An 18,218-nucleotide genomic window follows, 5' to 3' on the forward strand; every position below is an offset into this window, starting at 1 on the left:
CTTGATTACGTCGAACATAATCCTCCTTTCATTCCCAAGGACATATCGGCCCCTAATCTTTACACTAACAAACAGACCGTTATAAAATTGACAGCCGTTCATAATTTAAAATTTAACGCTTAATCAAGTCGGGTTGACAATCAAGATTTACGCCTCCTCAGGGACGTTTCATTTTCCAGTCCATTTCTTTCTCTGGTCCACGATAACACGATTAATTTTTAAATCGATCGTGGATCATTAATCAGGACGTCTCTTCGAATTGATGGTCTTAGTGTTTGGGTTGGGATAGTGAGGAATTTAATGAGGAACTCTGGAATTTAACGACTTCGTAAACTTTCTTTACGCTTCTCACAAACGAGAGATGTTGATGGGTAGAAAGAGTAGAGATCGATGACTAATAAACAAGCTAATAACAAGCATGTCGTGTCAAGTGCGTGGTAGCTAATATAATATTATTCGGAAAAGGTGTCAAATTGATTTATAGGCGTTCACATAAAACAGTGTTTTGATATCAGATGTTTGCCAGCACTAATGGGACATTCAATACCTAAACACTATAGGCTCAGATTCATTATACTGCCAATAATTACCGAAATCATATATTAAAAAGATAAAGCACTTTTTGGTCGATGTATGTTGGTCTGACACCATGTCTCGTCGCGTAAAAAGATTTAGCCTGGTAGAATTTCTTTTTTAGTTTTTTTGGCATAATTCTTTAATAACAGATGTTGAGAGCTAATAAGAAAAAATAAATAAAACGAAAACGACTGCCAAACAGTAACAAGAACTGATACGTGCAAAAAGTAGAGAATAATATTTGTGATAATATTATTAAGGGTAACAAAGTGACTACCAAATTATACTTAATGGAGAAACGTTCCAATTACGATGTTAGAACTTCGCTTAGTGAAACATATACCTACTCAAATCAAATCAACTAGACTACTAGAGATGTTGAGCACTTGCTTGAAATTAAGTTTCCATCGCCCATTTTATAAGACCCGCTCCAAAGATTGATATTAAGTTGACTTAATATGATGCTTTTGGAATAAAAACGTCAACTACCAACAATTATTGTGCAGTACAACGCACAACCGACTCAAAACGCTTACTTATTTTGAGACAGACCCAATACATTCGTCTAAGTTTTAGACTAGGCAAAAAATAACTTTGGACCATGGCTGTTGCCAAGCTCATACAGAATCTCTATGCATTCATTGTGGCTTCAGGATATTGATATGGAAGAAAGTTAGAAATTGTGTGAATTTGTATGGCTTGGACTTACTGATTAAAGAGTTAACAGGGCTACGACCTTCCCAAACAAATTGAGTTACGGTTTGTGTAAGTAAGAAAGTCAAACACCCACGGCAAATCTTCGGATGTTCCGACGGTCTTTGTGAAATGAAATCAAGTCGAAAGTTAGCTTTGACAAAACTTTGAAATTCAGTCATATTTTATGAGGTAAGTAATTAATCAATAAACAAAATACGCAAGTGGGATTCAAATACTATATCACCAAGCCTGTCGACAGCCCGGCGGCTTTATTTCAAAAGAATAGTCGACGACTTGAACTTTTTATGACTTTTGAGTAAATACGGGTTTACACACTAATGTAAACAGCATTATACTCAAAGATTTTCATTCGGCATTGAAGTAAATTGGCATTGGTGTAAAAAGTATTAGATCCAATGTTTGCAGCCAATGGCAAAACCTTGGCCTATCAATGAAAACATCTGTGAGTAGTCGTGCGTTTTTTATAAGTACAGACGACAGCACATCAGGCTATAAATTTTCGTTGCAAAGTCGCCCTTATCGCAACTACGTAAGATACCACAGTGTTTACGTTGACGTGCTGTCGACTTTACATTAAATGGAACATTTTTCTTAGAAATTCCAATGTCTTTTCAATATTAGTACAGTTACTAGGTATGTTCAAATGATTTATTAATAAACCACAGTGTTGAATACAGGGAACTAGGTCGAAAGTTTCTAGCTGAAAGTTTTCGGCACAAATCTGTGGCCATTGTATCTCGACCTTCTAAGTTAATGTTAGATTGGTAATTAATTTTGCCCCAAATTTTACCCGCGTAGATTTAATTTCTTTAATGAAAGCAAAACGCAAAGTTAAATTGAGCCGGTGGTGAGATACAGTGGCTCTAGTGACCTACAATTTTGTCTATATTTCAATGGAAAATGTAAGACATTTTTCTTTGAGGAGGCGAAATTATTTTTCCGGAATTTGTTCCTAAAGTAGGTTCTGTGATATAAACATGATTGAGTTTCAATGAAATTAATTTAGTCATGAAAAAACAATCAATATTCTCTCTTAATATTTAGAAACAAAATTCCAATATGCCATTGTCTGTTCATTAAGGTAAGTAGATTTAGATTTTATTGAGACATAATAGCAACCATCTTCATAGAAACTAAAAAAAAATTATCCAAAAGCTGATGCCATCTTTAAGCAATATACCATGACCCTTTTACCGATAGCTTTTCAAATAAGTACCTAGTCATGTTGGAAATCTATAGGTGGATCAATCTTTTTTTAATTTTTTTTTATGTTTTTTTTTGTATTTTAAATGATTTTTGACACCTTGTGCTTCTATGTTTTGGAATGTCAGCCTCAAATCAAAGAAAACATTTTTCAACAAGCATCTTTCCCGCGCTGGCTGTCTTACGCCCGTATTCACAAACGATGCTTGCTTAAGTGAAGTAGCGAATCGAACGCACAGCGTTGAATAGAGCTCTGTGATTGGTTCGTGTGTCACCCTGTGCGTCCACGCGCACTCTGAGACCTCATAACGTTTGTGAATACGGGCGTTATTTTCAACCCACAATGTCATAATAATCACTACCTAGAATACTAAAGCCTATTCTACAAAGAGCTGACTCACCAATAATGCACGAAAGAAAATGTACTGTGAAGAGGCACACTCCTCTTCCCGCCATGCTTCTCACCGGCCCCGGGCAGTCGTCGCGCCTGAAACAAAAGCCTTGTTAATAACCCTTCAAAGGAACCCTTTTGGGCCCCGGGCGAGAGGGAATAAAAGAAACTAATCAGTGGGTAGTGTACGGCGGGCGTTTTTTAATATGTAGGCTGTATGGCTCTTTTGCTATAAATAAATAAATAAATATACTTGGACATTTTACACTGCGCTTCTAGTCCCAAACTAAGCAAAGCTTGTACTATGGGTACTAGACAACGGATATAAACATACTTAAATACTTTTTTTTTGTAAATACATACTTAATATACATAGAAAACACCCAGTCCAATACAAACAAATATGTTCATGCACACAAATGTTTGTAATGTGCGGGAATCGAACCCGCAACCTCCGGAATAGTAGTCCGTTTCGAACCACTACACCAAACGGCCGACAATGCTATGACGTCACTATGTTTTGTTTCTGAGTATCAGGTGGGATATAAAAGATACTTTTCACACGATCAAACATAACATTTTGTTATTTTATTTTTAGCGTTAAGAGTCGCATCTCAAACTAATTTGAAAATTATAAATAACTTGAAAAAATCGAATTGCCTAAATCGAATTTCGTGGGTTCAATTCCCACCTTAGGCAGTTCGATTTTTTGAAGTTATTTCATAATAATTTTATACAATAGTTTAATCTAGAAGGTTTTTAACCTGAAAAATAATCAATAGGTTAATTAATATCTTCGTAGCTCAATTTATAGAGCAGTCGCATCGTAATCAAAAGGTTCATTAATGATTCGCGTGCTATACAAGGTCTATTGGTTTCTGTTTTTCATTTTACTATTAAATATACGAAAACTCATTAAGAGCATGCTATAAACAGCCTTTGTTGTTATTTAGGTCAGTATAAATATTATGTTAAGCAGCTTTAAAACTTTTTGGTCATAATAATTCGAAACCATTTTCAACCAAGTTTCAATTACTAGTCCAAGATTCCAATACTCCAATTAGCATAATTACGCCGTTCCACATCGTCCCGCGAGCATTCGACTTTGTACGAACTTTTTTCGCACATCGAAATATCAGTAAAATTCGTGTATTCGTAGTCAAAAGAATCGCTAGAGCGTACGTAATAATTCGCCGTTGTTCAAGAGCGAAGAACGAGTGGTATTTTTGTTTCTATTTCTAAATCTGAACGCTCATATTTTCGGCTTTTCGAAATGAAATTCCCACTGAAATTCAGCTCATTGCTGACGGTGATACTCGTACCTTTAATACTGCACAGTTCACTTAGCACCTTACGTTTCACGGCGTTTCAGCTCAGTTTCAGGTTCAGTATTTTATTTACTTGAAGTTATGCGAGCTTTGCACGATCGTAAAGTGATGTACCTTTGTTTTATATTACAACGATATTAAAAAAATCTTCTATCTAGCTTAAGGTTATTGAAATAGTATTTTAATTTTCAGGATTGATCTTGTAAAATACATTTACTTATAACAATAACGAAATTCTGAGTGATTGCTTAAGGTATGGGAGCGACACGAGAGGATGTTTTTGTGATATCAAACGTCAGCGAGACTTCAAATGTGCTTTGATTTGTTTGAACCGTCACAATATGATATGTCACCCCTCTCGGGCCGCGCCAATACCCCAGACACTGATCATTTAACACTAGAAGTGCCGAAGATTACGACCCCCCTAAAAGCGCCGCTGGGTCAATTTTGTCCCAGCATGTATTTTGTAACATTTTTTAGTTTCAGGCATGAATATTATGGTTCAAACTATTTGTAGTATCTGTTATGATGTATCAAAGTAAACTAATGTTCTGTGCTGCCATCTAGCGGCAACACCATGTAACTAGTTTTGTTTCTTTATTAATGTCTATGGCACTACTGTGTTTTTATTGTGTGTGGCAACTTAAGAAAAATAAAGTCAGTCGTTTGTTGAGCAAGTTAAGCCTCGTTTCATTATAGGTTATGGGCCCAGTCCCGGTGTCTTTTAACTGAGTTTATTGCGAAAAGTACTAGTTTTCCTGTATGTTTGAGTCGTGTAACATCATTACCAAAGTGAATAACACAAATATCAAGAATGTCATCGAACTATTTGGTAAATGTGCCGAAGCTAAAGGGGCGGGAGAACTATACTGAGTGGGTCTTCGCTGCGGATAATTTTTTAGTATTGGAGGACATGCTGCACTCCATAAAGCCAGAACCTGGGAGAAAACTAGAAGCCGCAGACGATGCCAGAACGAAAGCTAAACTGATTATGACTATAGATAGTGCGTTATACGTTCATATAAAAAACGTATCTACTACGCTGGAGCTGTGGAATAAGCTGAAAGCATTATTCGACGATTCGGGATTCACGCGTCGGATATCTTTATTACGCAATCTAATCTCAATACGTCTGGAGAATAGCAGTTCCATGCAGTCGTATGTAACGCAGATAGTCGAGACAGGGCAGAAATTGTGTGGGACCGGATTCGACATTAGCGACGAATGGATTGGCTGTTTATTGCTCGCTGGATTGACAGAAAAATATATGCCAATGATCATGGCTATTGAGCATTCAGGCATACAGATCACGACGGACGCCATTAAAACGAAACTTCTAGATTTTGTAGAGGAAGACAGTGGCGCCACCAGCGGAGCATTTGCCAGTTACAAATCCAACAACAACAGGAACAAGGTTGGCAGTACTGGAATGTCTAAAGGAAGTAATGCAACTTTGAAGTCAAGTTCAAAACCCCAAATTAGATGCTACAGATGTAAACAAGTCGGCCACTATCGAAATCAGTGCACAAATTCAGATAAAAATACGTCAGATGAAAAACAGGGCAAGAGTAAACAAAACAACGCGTTTAGTGCCGTTTTTCTGCACGGGAATTTCTGCAAGTCTGATTGGTATCTCGACTCTGGCGCTAGTGTTCACTTGACAACAAACAAACACTGGATTATGAATACTTGTTACGATCTCGACATCAAAGAAATCATGGTTGCAAATAGACAAAAAGTGCCAGTGGAATGTTCAGGCGATGTGTTGATAACGACAAGAACAGATACTTGTGACTATGATATAAACGTCAAAAACGTTTTGTATGTGCCGAGTTTAACAACAAACCTCCTATCGGTCAGCCAGTTAATTGCGAAAGGCAATAGAGTGGAATTCACAACAGATGGTTGCCAGATCCGCAACAAGGAAGGCGATATAGTGGCTACAGCGTGCTTGGTGAATGGAGTATACAAATTGAATATGTCTGTGTCAGCAGCAGCAGCGGCCATGGTGTCATGCGATATTTGGCATCGGCGGCTAGGTCACGTAAATAGCAATTACCTGAACCAGATGCAGAATGCTGTAGAAGGCTTGCAACTTGACAGTAAGACAGACATATCGAAGGCTTCGTGTGTGACATGCTGTGAGGCGAAACAGAGCCGGTTACCATTTCCCAAGAGTAACAGTAGAAGTGACAAACCTCTTCAGATTGTGCACACTGACATATGTGGCCCTATGGAGACCCCGTCGATAGGAAGATCAAGATATTTTATGTTGATAGTGGATGACTACACTCACATGACTCATATATATTTTTTGAAAGAAAAAAGTGAAGCATTTGACTGCTTTCGGGAATACAAGGCAAAAGTAGAAAATCAACTAAACCAGAAAATCAAGATTCTGCGCAGTGACAACGGGAGAGAGTTCTGCAACAAAGAGTTTGATAATTATTTGAACCGAGAAGGTATTGTTCACCAGAGATCAAACTCTTATACACCCGAGCAGAATGGATTAGTTGAACGCTTCAATAGGACAATTATTGAGAAAGCGAAATGTCTTCTTTTTGATGCCGGAATAGAAAAACGTTTCTGGGCTGAAGCCAGTAATACAGCTGTGTATTTACAAAATAGAACAGTCTCATCAACACTGAATGGATTAACACCTTTCGAGCTGTGGACAGGCAGTAAGCCAGATGTCAGTCATTTGAGAATCTTTGGGAGCAAAGTCATGGTCCACGTGCCGAAAGAAAGAAGACTAAAATGGGACAAGAAGTCAGAACAATGCATTTTAGTTGGATACCCAGTGGAGGATGGTGAGGTTACTACATCAGAGGCTGAGGAAAGCATGATCTTTACTGACAGTGATGAATCATATGTGCCATGCGTTGAAGATGTTGAAGAACTAGTTCAAGACAACATTCAAGTGCGCCGTTCTCAAAGGCAAAGGAAACCTCCAAATAAGTATGGTTTCTCGAACGTGTGTGTTAGTGATAACATTATAAGTGATTCTAGTGAACTTACATTAGAGGATGCTCTAAAAGGACCTGAGAGAGAGCAGTGGTTAGAGGCAGTGCGTGATGAATTAAAGTGTTTTAATGACAATAAAGCGTGGGAGCTGGTAGACGCTCCAGAAAGTGGAACAATAGTGCAGTGCAAGTGGGTGTTAAAAAAGAAACTCGATAGTGACAATAAGGTGAGGTATCGTGCGAGGCTTGTGGCGAAAGGATACTCCCAAAAGCAAGGTATCGATTATACTGAGACTTTCTCACCTGTTGTACGTCATACAACCCTCAGATTATTATTTGCTCTTGCAGTTCAGTTAAAACTTAAAGTAACACATTTAGATGTGAAAACGGCATTTTTGAATGGCAATTTGGAGGAGTTGATCTTTATGCAGATGCCAGAATGTTATGATGACAATGTTAATAATACCAAAGTTTTAAAATTGAAAAGGGCCATATACGGTCTAAAACAGGCCTCAAGGGCCTGGTATCAAAAAGTTCATGATTGTCTTGTTAATATGGGTTATAAAGTGTCTTTGCTTGAGCCATGTTTATATACAAAGTCTGGAAAAGATTGTATAACAATTGTTACTTTATATGTAGACGATTTCTTTGTATTTTCCAATGACATTTCTGAAACAGAAAACTTAAAAAGTGTTTTAGCTTCAAACTTTGAACTTAAAGATTTAGGAGAAGTGAAGCAATGTCTAGGTATGGATGTGTATATTGATAAAACTAATGGAACTATAAAGTTGTGTCAAGAAAAATATGTAAACCAATTGTTGAAGAAATTTAATATGATGGAATGTAAGTCAGCTGACACCCCTATGGAAACCAAATTAAATGTAAACAAAAGTGTGAAATGTGAAAGACAGCTTCCTTACCAACAGCTGATTGGTAGTCTTATGTACTTGGCTGTGCTGACAAGGCCAGATATAGCTTTTTCTGTTGGATATTTAAGCCAGTTTAATAACTGCTTTAATTCTGAACATTGGTTGTATGCAAAACGAGTGTTAAGATATTTAAGTAAGACAAAGGATTATTGTTTAACATACTCTAGTAATGGCAACTCTAAATTAACAGGATTCGTTGATGCAGATTGGGGAAACAGTGTTGTGGATAGGAAGTCATATACAGGCCTGTGTTTTACTCTGTCTGGTGGTGCAGTCTCATGGGCCTCAAAGAAACAGAAAACAGTAGCGCTTTCAAGTACTGAGGCGGAATACATGGGTATTACAGAGGCCTGTACAGAGGCAATCTACTTACGCCAATTACTAAATGAAATAACAGGTGTTTTGTACATCGATAGTGGAAATATCAATTACTGTAAGGGACAAAACACGACTTTTCAGGAGAGCCAAAAAACGTTTTTTTTTTTTCTTTATACCTCAATATCTTTTTATGTGATGTTACGATTTAAATAGTTTCTATGGCAAAGTTTCTTAGAATTTTCTGTTCTTTCATAATATAAACGCCAAATTTTCGAAAAATGGGTAGTTTAAAAGATAGCATGTCCCTTACATTAAAAAAACGAGCTTGACTGTACCTTACAATGTTGAAATTTCACAGTATGGAATGTCATGTATGTTGTAAGGTACATTTAAGAATAAACACGACAGTAATATTATTGTAACTTGACAATTTTAACATTGAAACCTGATGTAAGTAGAGGTTGCATTCGAGTATTCATTAACAAAACGAAGAGAAGAGATAGAAACAAGACAACTTAGTGTTCACAAATGCAGTTGGAGGCATCAAATACACATCACCAACAAAACATTTAGTCACTGATGATGCCTACATCTGCATTTGTGAACAAGTTGTCTTGTTTCTATCTTTTTCTGTTCATTTTTACGCAGATAGGTTTTTTTTTTCAATCATCGTTCGTTCGTTTTAGCCGAATGACGTCCACTGCTGGACAAAGGTCTTCCCCCAAGGATTTCCACAACAACCGGTCCTGCGCCGCCCGCATCCAGGCACCTCCTACAACCTTCACCAGATCGTCGGTCGACCTAGTGGGGGTCTGCAGCACATTACGTCTTCCAGCTCGTGGTCGCCACTCAAGAATTTTTCTGCCCCAGCGGCCATCAGCTTTGCAAGCTACGAGCTCCATCCACTGCCACTTGATTTTAGCGATTCTGCGGACTATGTCAGTCACTTTGGTTCTCCTGCGGATCACGTCATTTCTGGTTCAATCACTACGAGCATAGCACGCTCCATCGCCTTTGACCTTGAGTCTTCTTATGAGGCCCACAGTAAGCGACCACGTCTCAGATCCATAAGTTATCAAAGACTTTTGTCTTGAGACAGTGCGATATTTCAGACGTGAGAATATCACGAAGCTTCCTGAACGTTGCCAGCCGAGTTGGATTCGACGATTGACCTCTTCCTCGAAGTTAGACCTACCTAAGGCTGGTTTTAGTGTCACGCAGACCGTCAGTGCGGATCGCTCCGCACAGCCAATCTGTATGAACTGATAGGGAGCGAGCGATTCCTGCGGACCGCATTACTCTAAAACGCTTCCTCGAAGTTTACAGATCGGCTGTGTGAAGCGGATCCGCACTGGACGGTCCGCGTGACACTATAACCAGCCTAACTGGACTGTTTGTACTAGGTACATATAAGTGTCAACAACTGCCGAGTGTAGAGTATCCAACCTTTAGAGGAGTGGGTGCAACACGGACATTTGACATGATTTTGTCTTGTCCATGTTTCATTTTAAGACCCCCTTGTTGAGAGGCTCGACTCAGGCCATTGTGCATTGTGCCTAGATCTTCCACGGTCTCAGCCATGGCTATGATATCGTTTGCGAATCGAAGGTGGGTTATTTACTCACCGTTGATATTTATGCCGAATCCGTTCCAGTCCAGAAACAGTTTCGGAGTTTTCAGTTCCCCCTGTCTGCTGCTGCAACTGGTTTCGAGTCTTGATCCTGGAGACGGAACGACATCGTGGCGTTTTCGTACAAGCCTTTCAACATTTCGATGTATCGATATAGGTAGTCAATTTGACACCGTTGGAGAAACTGTAGTAGGTACTGCCCAGGTCTCGATCGAAGCTTTCTCATAGTCCACAAACGCCAGGCAAAGTGACTGACTATACTCCTCGGTCTTCTGTATAATCTGCCGTGGCGTATGTATGTGGTGTACTAAAGCGATTGAGAGATTGAGAGGCTGGAAGTCATCGAGCTTACGAGCGAGATGATTCGTAATGACTCTCGAAAACAGCTTGTAGACATGGCTCGGAAGTGAGATGGGTCTATAATTCTTCAACAAGGTTTTGTCGCCTTTTTTGAAGAAGAGTGTCACCACACTTCTGTGCCATACCGTAGGCGTTTTTCCTTCGAGGATGACGGAATTGAACAGCTTCTGAAGAGCCTTCAGCCCCTCGGTCAAAAACCCAACTGCGTAAAAATGAACAGAAAAAAGATAGAAACAAGACAACTTAGTGTTCATAAGTGTAGTAGGAGTGGGAGGCATTAAATGCATATCACCACCAAAAAAAGTAATTGATATCCTATATGCATATTAACGTAAGGGCCTAATTATAATAAATCAAAAAGTTTTAAATGAAGTAAGGTTCAATGAGTTCAAAAGTTAAAACCAACAGTTTAGGGTAAGGGCTGAATTGTATTATTAAAAGGAATTTACGTCCTTTAAATCATTTGTTTCCCCAAAAGTCGTATTCAGACGACTAAAAATGTTTAAGGTAAGGGACATTTTTTTAAAGATATCAACATTTCAAGTATACCAATCGATAGAGCCGAAAATTCTGAATGCGTTGGTATATATAACTCATTTTGGCCAAAATGTCCCTTACATTAATTGATACTTCCACTATCGACATTATAGATATATTTAATGATAACCAAGGGGCTCTCAAATTATCAGGAAATAATGCATTTCATAATAGAACAAAACACATAGATGTACGCTATCATTTCTGTCGTGAGTGTGTTAGTAATAATGTTGTTATGTTACATTATTTAGAGACAGCAAAAATGCCTGCTGACTTATTTACCAAAAGTTTAAATAGTGTAAAACATTACTCTTTTATGAAAAGTTTAGGTCTACAAGCTTTTCATTGATTTTTTTTTGTGATAGGTACTTAGATATTAATGTCTGTACTTGATGAGTAATTAATAGTTTATTTCATTAAGGGGTAGATACATTAATGTCTGGATTTAATAAGTTATTATTAGTTTATTTTGATAAGGGGTAGTGTTATGATGTATCAAAGTAAACTAATGTTCTGTGCTGCCATCTAGCGGCAACACCATGTAACTAGTTTTGTTTCTTTATTAATGTCTATGGCACTACTGTGTTTTTATTGTGTGTGGCAACTTAAGAAAAATAAAGTCAGTCGTTTGTTGAGCAAGTTAAGCCTCGTTTCATTATAGTATCCTTAAAAAAAGGTTTATCTATTTAGTTAAATCAATATGTACTTATTTCTTTAAAAATTGAAATGTATTCAATTTTAATTTTAAATTATTAAAAGTCAGATATTTTTGGTTTCATTTAAAAATAGTCACATAATATTACGTGGTGTTATACTGTATTAAAATAATTCAATTACAACTTTAACTAGTCATTATTATTTTTAAAGAAAAAATAAATATCTTACAAATAATAGTGCACATTTTGCACAAAGTTTTTTTGTATGGTTTTTTGTCTCTCTGGTGTACTATGTGTTTAGGAATTTCTATAGGTAAGGTTATTTTTCTGTTATCTGTACACAAACAATGAAGTTTTTTACCAATTACAATGAAAGTATGCACGTTTAATCTTCAAAATTTTATAAGTCACATATTTTAAAAATGTATCAAATCATACAATGTATGAACTGGCTTATGTCTAGAAGCCACCTTCCTACTAATATTATAAATGACACGGTCGTGACAGCGGCAGACGAAACTAGACGCAACGACAGGCTGCGGCCGACCATCACTATCACTACATAGTACAAAACAAAGTCGCTTTCCGCTGTCTGTCGCTATGTATGCTTAGATCTTTTAAACTACGCCACGGATTTTGATGCGGTTTTTTTAATAGATAGAGGGATTCAAGAGGAAGGTTTAGGCATACTAAGCACCCGTGCAAAGCCGGAGCGGGACGATAGTTTCATACATTTTGTTCAAATCTTCGCACATTTGGCCTCAGAGAAGCAGAGTCGCGACTACAAGCTAAACATGAAATTGACAAAAATCTAGGCGTTTAGTCGCCGAGCTGTCGCTGTCGCGTGTCGCCCCGTGTGCGCCTACACTAAATTCCCCAAAAACGGCTTACAAAGACTGCGACAAATGAAACAAAAGCACCGATCGGTGTGTCGAGAGGCATTCCGTTTTTCTCCAAAGTTTATCCACAAAACTTTGTGTTACAATGAAATAAGAACATTGAAACATACCACCCGGAACTTGTACGAGTTAAGACAATCCGAACTTTACAACAATTCTGGCAAGGAATTTTTGAGTTGTACCGCTAAAATTCCTGTGCAAGTTATTTTAAGTTTAATTTAAAATTAGATATAGTGGATATAGTGAATTCTATTTTAAGTAAAGTTAGCAGCGCCACCAGTGGCACCAATCCCAGGATTGAAATTTAAAGAAGTGGACTACAATAATTTAGTTTTTCCAATAAATTCAACTAAAACTTATTTTTTTTGTTAATCTGGATCGAATCAGAAATGTGGAGATTCGCAGGAGAACCAAAGTAACCGACATAGCTCGCAGAATTGCTAAAATCAAGTGGCAGTGGGCGGGGCACATAGCTCGTAGAGACGATGGCCGTTGGGGCAGGAAAGTTCTCGAGTGGCGACCACGGGCTGGAAGACGTAGCGTGGGCAGGCCTCCTACTAGGTGGACCGACGATCTGGTAAAGGTCGCGGGAAGAGCCTGGATGCGGACCGTTCATTGTGGATAACCTTGGGGGAGGCCCTTGTCCAACAGTGGACGTCATTTGGCTGAAACGAACGAACGAACGAACGAACTCGAGTTATAGAAGTTGGTAATCTGTGGTGCACCATCAGAACTTTTTCTTATCACTTTAATAGAGCGCTTCTTGGAATTAAACACGCCACTTTAACATTACTTTCGTGTTAATTGTTGTTTTATTTGTTTAGGTAAAATCAGAAGCAAATTGAATAACTTAAACGGCATATTTTCTCAATTCATGTCGTTTACCGCAAATCGTATCAAAAGGATCAGGTTCAAAGCCCCAAAGAGCAAAGTGAAAAGGCAAGCAACGCATCGTCAACTCTTTTGATGTCGTGGATGTATAGACACAGACTACACATTTTTGTTGTAAAATAGTACATGTTACAATTACCTAAGATACCACAAAGTTAAACTTAAGCCAGCGCGATCGTAGGCCAATGACAGGTTTCGCGACCCATGACAGTCTGCCTGCGCGACCTGTCATTGCCGTATGATCGCGCGCGCCGATGGCGATTGGCACGCATTGGTGTGGTTGAAGCATCAATGTGCTGTGGTAAATACACACGATAGTAACTAATACGTCTTGCTAAATAACGTCTGCAGCATTTTAAATAGAGGTTATAATGGTCGTTTGACAGTGTATCAGGTACTTTATAATATGTCGTGCACCCGTTCCTGTTCATATTTTAATAAATATAAGATAATGCTCGCTGGGCACTAGTAGGTATATTGTACATGTCCCAAATAATAATATAGTTTTCTCGTTCTTTCATAAAATTATCAATATTTTTGTAACATGCACGGGTCCCCAAAATCCTTTTACAGATTTCTTTGACAGAAAAAAACAAATATATTTCCATTATTTTCCCAACTGATAAATTGGGTCGTTCTTACCGACCGGCTTTGAGTGTTGCCAGAAAGATGTATCGTAGTATGATCTGTCTTGCCCACTCGTTAGTGCCGGAAAATTGTTTCGTTCCGCGAGACCCGTAAGAGCGGTTACAGACTAGCGTTTTTTGCGCGTTCGTTTCGCCATACGTGCTTCCACGCGGGCTTCAAAAAACTAAACTCGCGTACACGGGCAAAATAAAATATTTCGGCGTGTTCGCTCAAACTTTGAGTTGCACCACCTAACTTTGACGTAACTTTAACGATAACCGGTGTTTTTTGTATGGAAATTGACAGATTTTTGACGTTTGTCAAAGTTAAAGTTCGTTGCCAAAATATAAAAAGAAGATTAAGTAAGATGGTGCAACCCAGCCTTAGTGGTGTCTCTCGCTGCTCGCGCTTAAACGAGCTTACAAGTAACGCTCATACGATTTGCGCGGGTGCTAAAGCTACGGTCTCCTATTTAACGCTATACGCGTCGTTCTACGTCAGCGTCAACGTTCCTAGGAAGTCCTTACGCCGACGTCAACGTCTCAAAGAGACCACAACACAACAGTACATTTCTATTGTAAGCATTGTGACATGGCATACGACGTGACGTTGTACGCGACATACAGCGAATATAGGAGACCACAGCCTAAAGCCGCTTTCACATTAGGGCGTGAGAAGCGCGACAGCAGCGTGGCAGCGGCGTTTTTATAATGTGAAGGCAGGCATCCGCTGTCACATAGTATGAAATTATCGGCAGCGCGTCTGTCGTGCGTATGTCGCGCGATTCTCGCGCTGCTAAAGTCGCCTAAACGTGAAAGCGCTCTGAAAGGTGCCTATACGCACCTACATGCGCTTCCAAAAATTATACACGCGCGTTTAAGGCCTCAGCCTCGAACTTAGCGGGCAGCGGGGCGGGAGCGGCGGCGGCGCTGGAGCGGGGCGGGCAACGCAGACCCGTTCTCGAAACAAGCGGGCAGCTCGCGCGGCGCTTTAGCGGCGAAGTGTTGTGTTCGGGGTTGTGTTGTCGAGATATTTGTTTTTATTCGCAAACGAAATGTCTGAACAACGGCGACAATTTTATTTCGATTCAAATTTATTCCTAACGCTCGATTTATTGTGGGCAAAAGAAGGAGTGCGCTGCCCGCTCGTTGCCCGCTCCCTCGCCGCTGCCCGCTCGTTGCCCGCTGCCGCCCCGCTGCCGCGCCGCTGTTTTCGAGAACCGGTCTATTTGATTTTACGCATAAGATCCTGCCGCTCCCGCGCCGCCGCCGCCGCCGCCCCGCTGCCCGCTAAGTTCGAGGCTGAGGCCTTAAACGCTAGTCTGAAGCCGCTCTAATGGGCCCATTGTTTAATGGAGGGTAACATGTGTGACCCAGATGAGTGAGTAAGGTTTTTCTGTGGTCCGGTTACCGCATCCATCATGCGGTTATTATCATTCGCTCTGTTAATTTATTAGGGTTACGTCACAGGTGATGTTTAGCGGTGAACTAATTAGTTAGAATAAGAATGAAACAAGAAATGAGATCAATTAAAAAAATAAAGGTGGACCGACGATATAAAGGTAGCAGGAAGGCGCTGGACGCAGGCCGCTACCAATCGATTAACATGGAAATCATTGGGGGAGGCCTATGTTCAGCAGTGGACGTCTAATGGCTGAAAATAATGATGAAAAAAATAAAAATTAAGACTCTATAAAACGAGTTTCTCCAGAAGATGTTACAAATTACACATAAATACTTGCACATACCTACGTTATATTAGATTCAGATCGATTGAATTTAGATTGGAGAATTCTGGTGCTCTATAATACAGGCCTAAACTAAGGCTGAGTTGCATCACATAATTTTAACGGTAACTTTAACGATAACCGGTGTTTTTGTATGGAGTTTGACAGATTGTTTACGTTTGTCACAGGTAAAGTATGATGGTGCAATCCAGCCATACGCCCGTATTCACAAACATTACTATGAGGTCTCACAGTGCGCGTGAACGCACAGGGTGATATACGAACCAATCATAGAGCTCTATTCAACGCTGTGCGTTCGATTTGCTGCTTCACTTATGCAAGCATCGTTTGTGAATACGGGCGTAAGTCTCTTTGTTTACCACATTTGAAAGTTATTTTTATGTTGTAACATTTTAGATTGCGAAGAAAAATAAAGAATTTTTATTATTTATCTAAAACAGCAAACGATTTTTGATCTATTAATTACTCATAGTTATAGAATTTCCTTCAGAATAAAACAAAATAGCCGTAATGCGCGAACAAGACGTATACCGACACGATATATCATCGTTGCGGTACCGGGCCCGGTCCGGAAGAATGGTACCGATTTATCAATTATCTACAATTTTCCGCTTTTCTTATACGGAGTATGGTTAGCGGCATAGTTTTTGTATTATGTAAAAGGGCATTGGAAAACTACTTGTAATTATGTTATTTGAGAACAATCACAGCTGCCCCGGCCTAAGGCCCTAGCGATTCGGTAGGGCTTAATAGAAAGTGTGTTTTGTACTGATATGAACTTTTTCCACTTATTATAAAATTCAATTTGATGAGTCAAAGGAGCACTTTGAAAATTGCTTTCAGTTTGTTTCAGTCAACTCTAATGAGTGTCATCTAAAATAAAATTAGCAAGATTCTTAAAGTCAAACAAAAGTTTTCAGGGAATCAGCCTTTAGAGGTCACTTAGCACATTTTAAGGCAAAAAGGTCAATAAATTCAATCTAAAAAATTTAGGTCAAGACGTTCAAATGGAGCTTCCGAGCTGACCTTACCCGTTCCGTTGAGAAATTCAATTCATTCGTGGATTTGAAAAGATTTTCGGTGCGTATACCGAATACCGGTTACCTTTTCATATTTCGACTGGTCCGCCGGAAACTGGGAGGCAATTCTTGAGTATCGAATCACGCCAATGGATCGATTTAATTTATTATTCGTTGTGTAATACGATTCAATTTCGTTATATCTCGGGCTTTCCTTTGATTCTCATTTCATTACCATTTAGTGTTTCTTGGTATTAAAGAAGCTGTTTAGAATATTTTTGTGAATGGAAAGCAATTTCTTGAAATAAATTGGGAGTCAATTGTTTTCGTTTTTGTTTTGAAAGTAAATGATACTTAATTTATTTTAATTGGAGCATGAAATGGAAGGGAATTAGTCTCATCTGTAATTGACGTACACACGAATGAATAATAATATACAAGTTGTGTCAAGTAAAGGATGGAAATTAACATGATCAAACCAGGCTTTGATCATATAACTTCGCGGTGGAGTAGACACTATTTAGATTCATCCACACAGCTATTCTATCGTAGGTACGTTGGGAGTGCGACGTTTGTATGAGAAACGGATCAATACATAATAACATCTTGGATTTGTGAAAAAATAGCGTGAACGGCCCAATATAAAGGGCCTTATAATTTATTTTAAATTGGTCATACACACTCTATCACAATCCCTATAGAACTATTATTTTAGGATTAGTTTAAAACACTTGGAAAGAAAAGTAGATGTAATCTACCCTTAAATATTTTAGGTATTCAATTAAAAGTGGATTAGGACTCTTAAAATAAAACAACGAACTTTCGAAAGGCCAATAACATTGAGATAACTACATCTTTTGGTAAATATTTTTATGTCTACTTTAAAATTAAAATACAATAAACAGTTTGGCGGTGACCTGAAACTTGAACTACAGATAAACAAAAAAGTCCCGAGCTGCTTGTTTGTACGAACACGACAATATCAAGGTGAATTGTGTCATCTTAATGGTTAGAATAAGTGCTATTTTGCAGTAGTCTGTCATAAGACGTAGGCTAAACAAAACAAGTTTAAGCCTAAAATCTGAATATACTCGTATATCTAAATACATATTATTATAACTCAAAGGTGACTGACTGACTGAATGACTGACATAGTGATCTATCAACGCACAGCCCAAACCACTGGAACCACTGGCTGAAATTTGGCATGCAGGTAGATGTTATGACGAAGGCATCCGCTAAGAAAGTTTACGAAACTCCACCCCTAAGGGGGTAAAACGGGATCCACTCGTACAAAGTCGCGGGCGGCCGCTAGTCTTCAATAAAATGATACAACATACAACATATTAAATAGTGAGTGGCAAATACATAATGGCAGAATTAGTATTTATTTATTTCTAGCCTAAGGAGAAAAGAACCTAGACCGA

The 18,218-nt window shown here is 38.8% G+C and overlaps 1 protein-coding gene across 1 annotated transcript in view; it reads right to left on the reverse strand.

The window, feature by feature from the left end:
- The window catches only part of LOC135072678 (kin of IRRE-like protein 3), a 71,068-nt gene that overhangs the window by 21,221 nt on the left and 31,629 nt on the right, over nucleotides 1-18,218 (reverse strand). The window contains exon 2 of the mRNA XM_063966686.1: nucleotides 2,898-2,983. Within this exon, the coding sequence (XP_063822756.1) occupies nucleotides 2,898-2,952 (55 nt within the window). The 5' untranslated portion in view covers nucleotides 2,953-2,983. The remainder of the gene's footprint in view (nucleotides 1-2,897; nucleotides 2,984-18,218) is intronic.

The sequence above is a fragment of the Ostrinia nubilalis genome, chromosome 6 (genome assembly GCF_963855985.1).
Source record: "Ostrinia nubilalis chromosome 6, ilOstNubi1.1, whole genome shotgun sequence".
In the NCBI taxonomy this organism is placed as follows: Eukaryota; Metazoa; Arthropoda; class Insecta; order Lepidoptera; family Crambidae; genus Ostrinia; species Ostrinia nubilalis.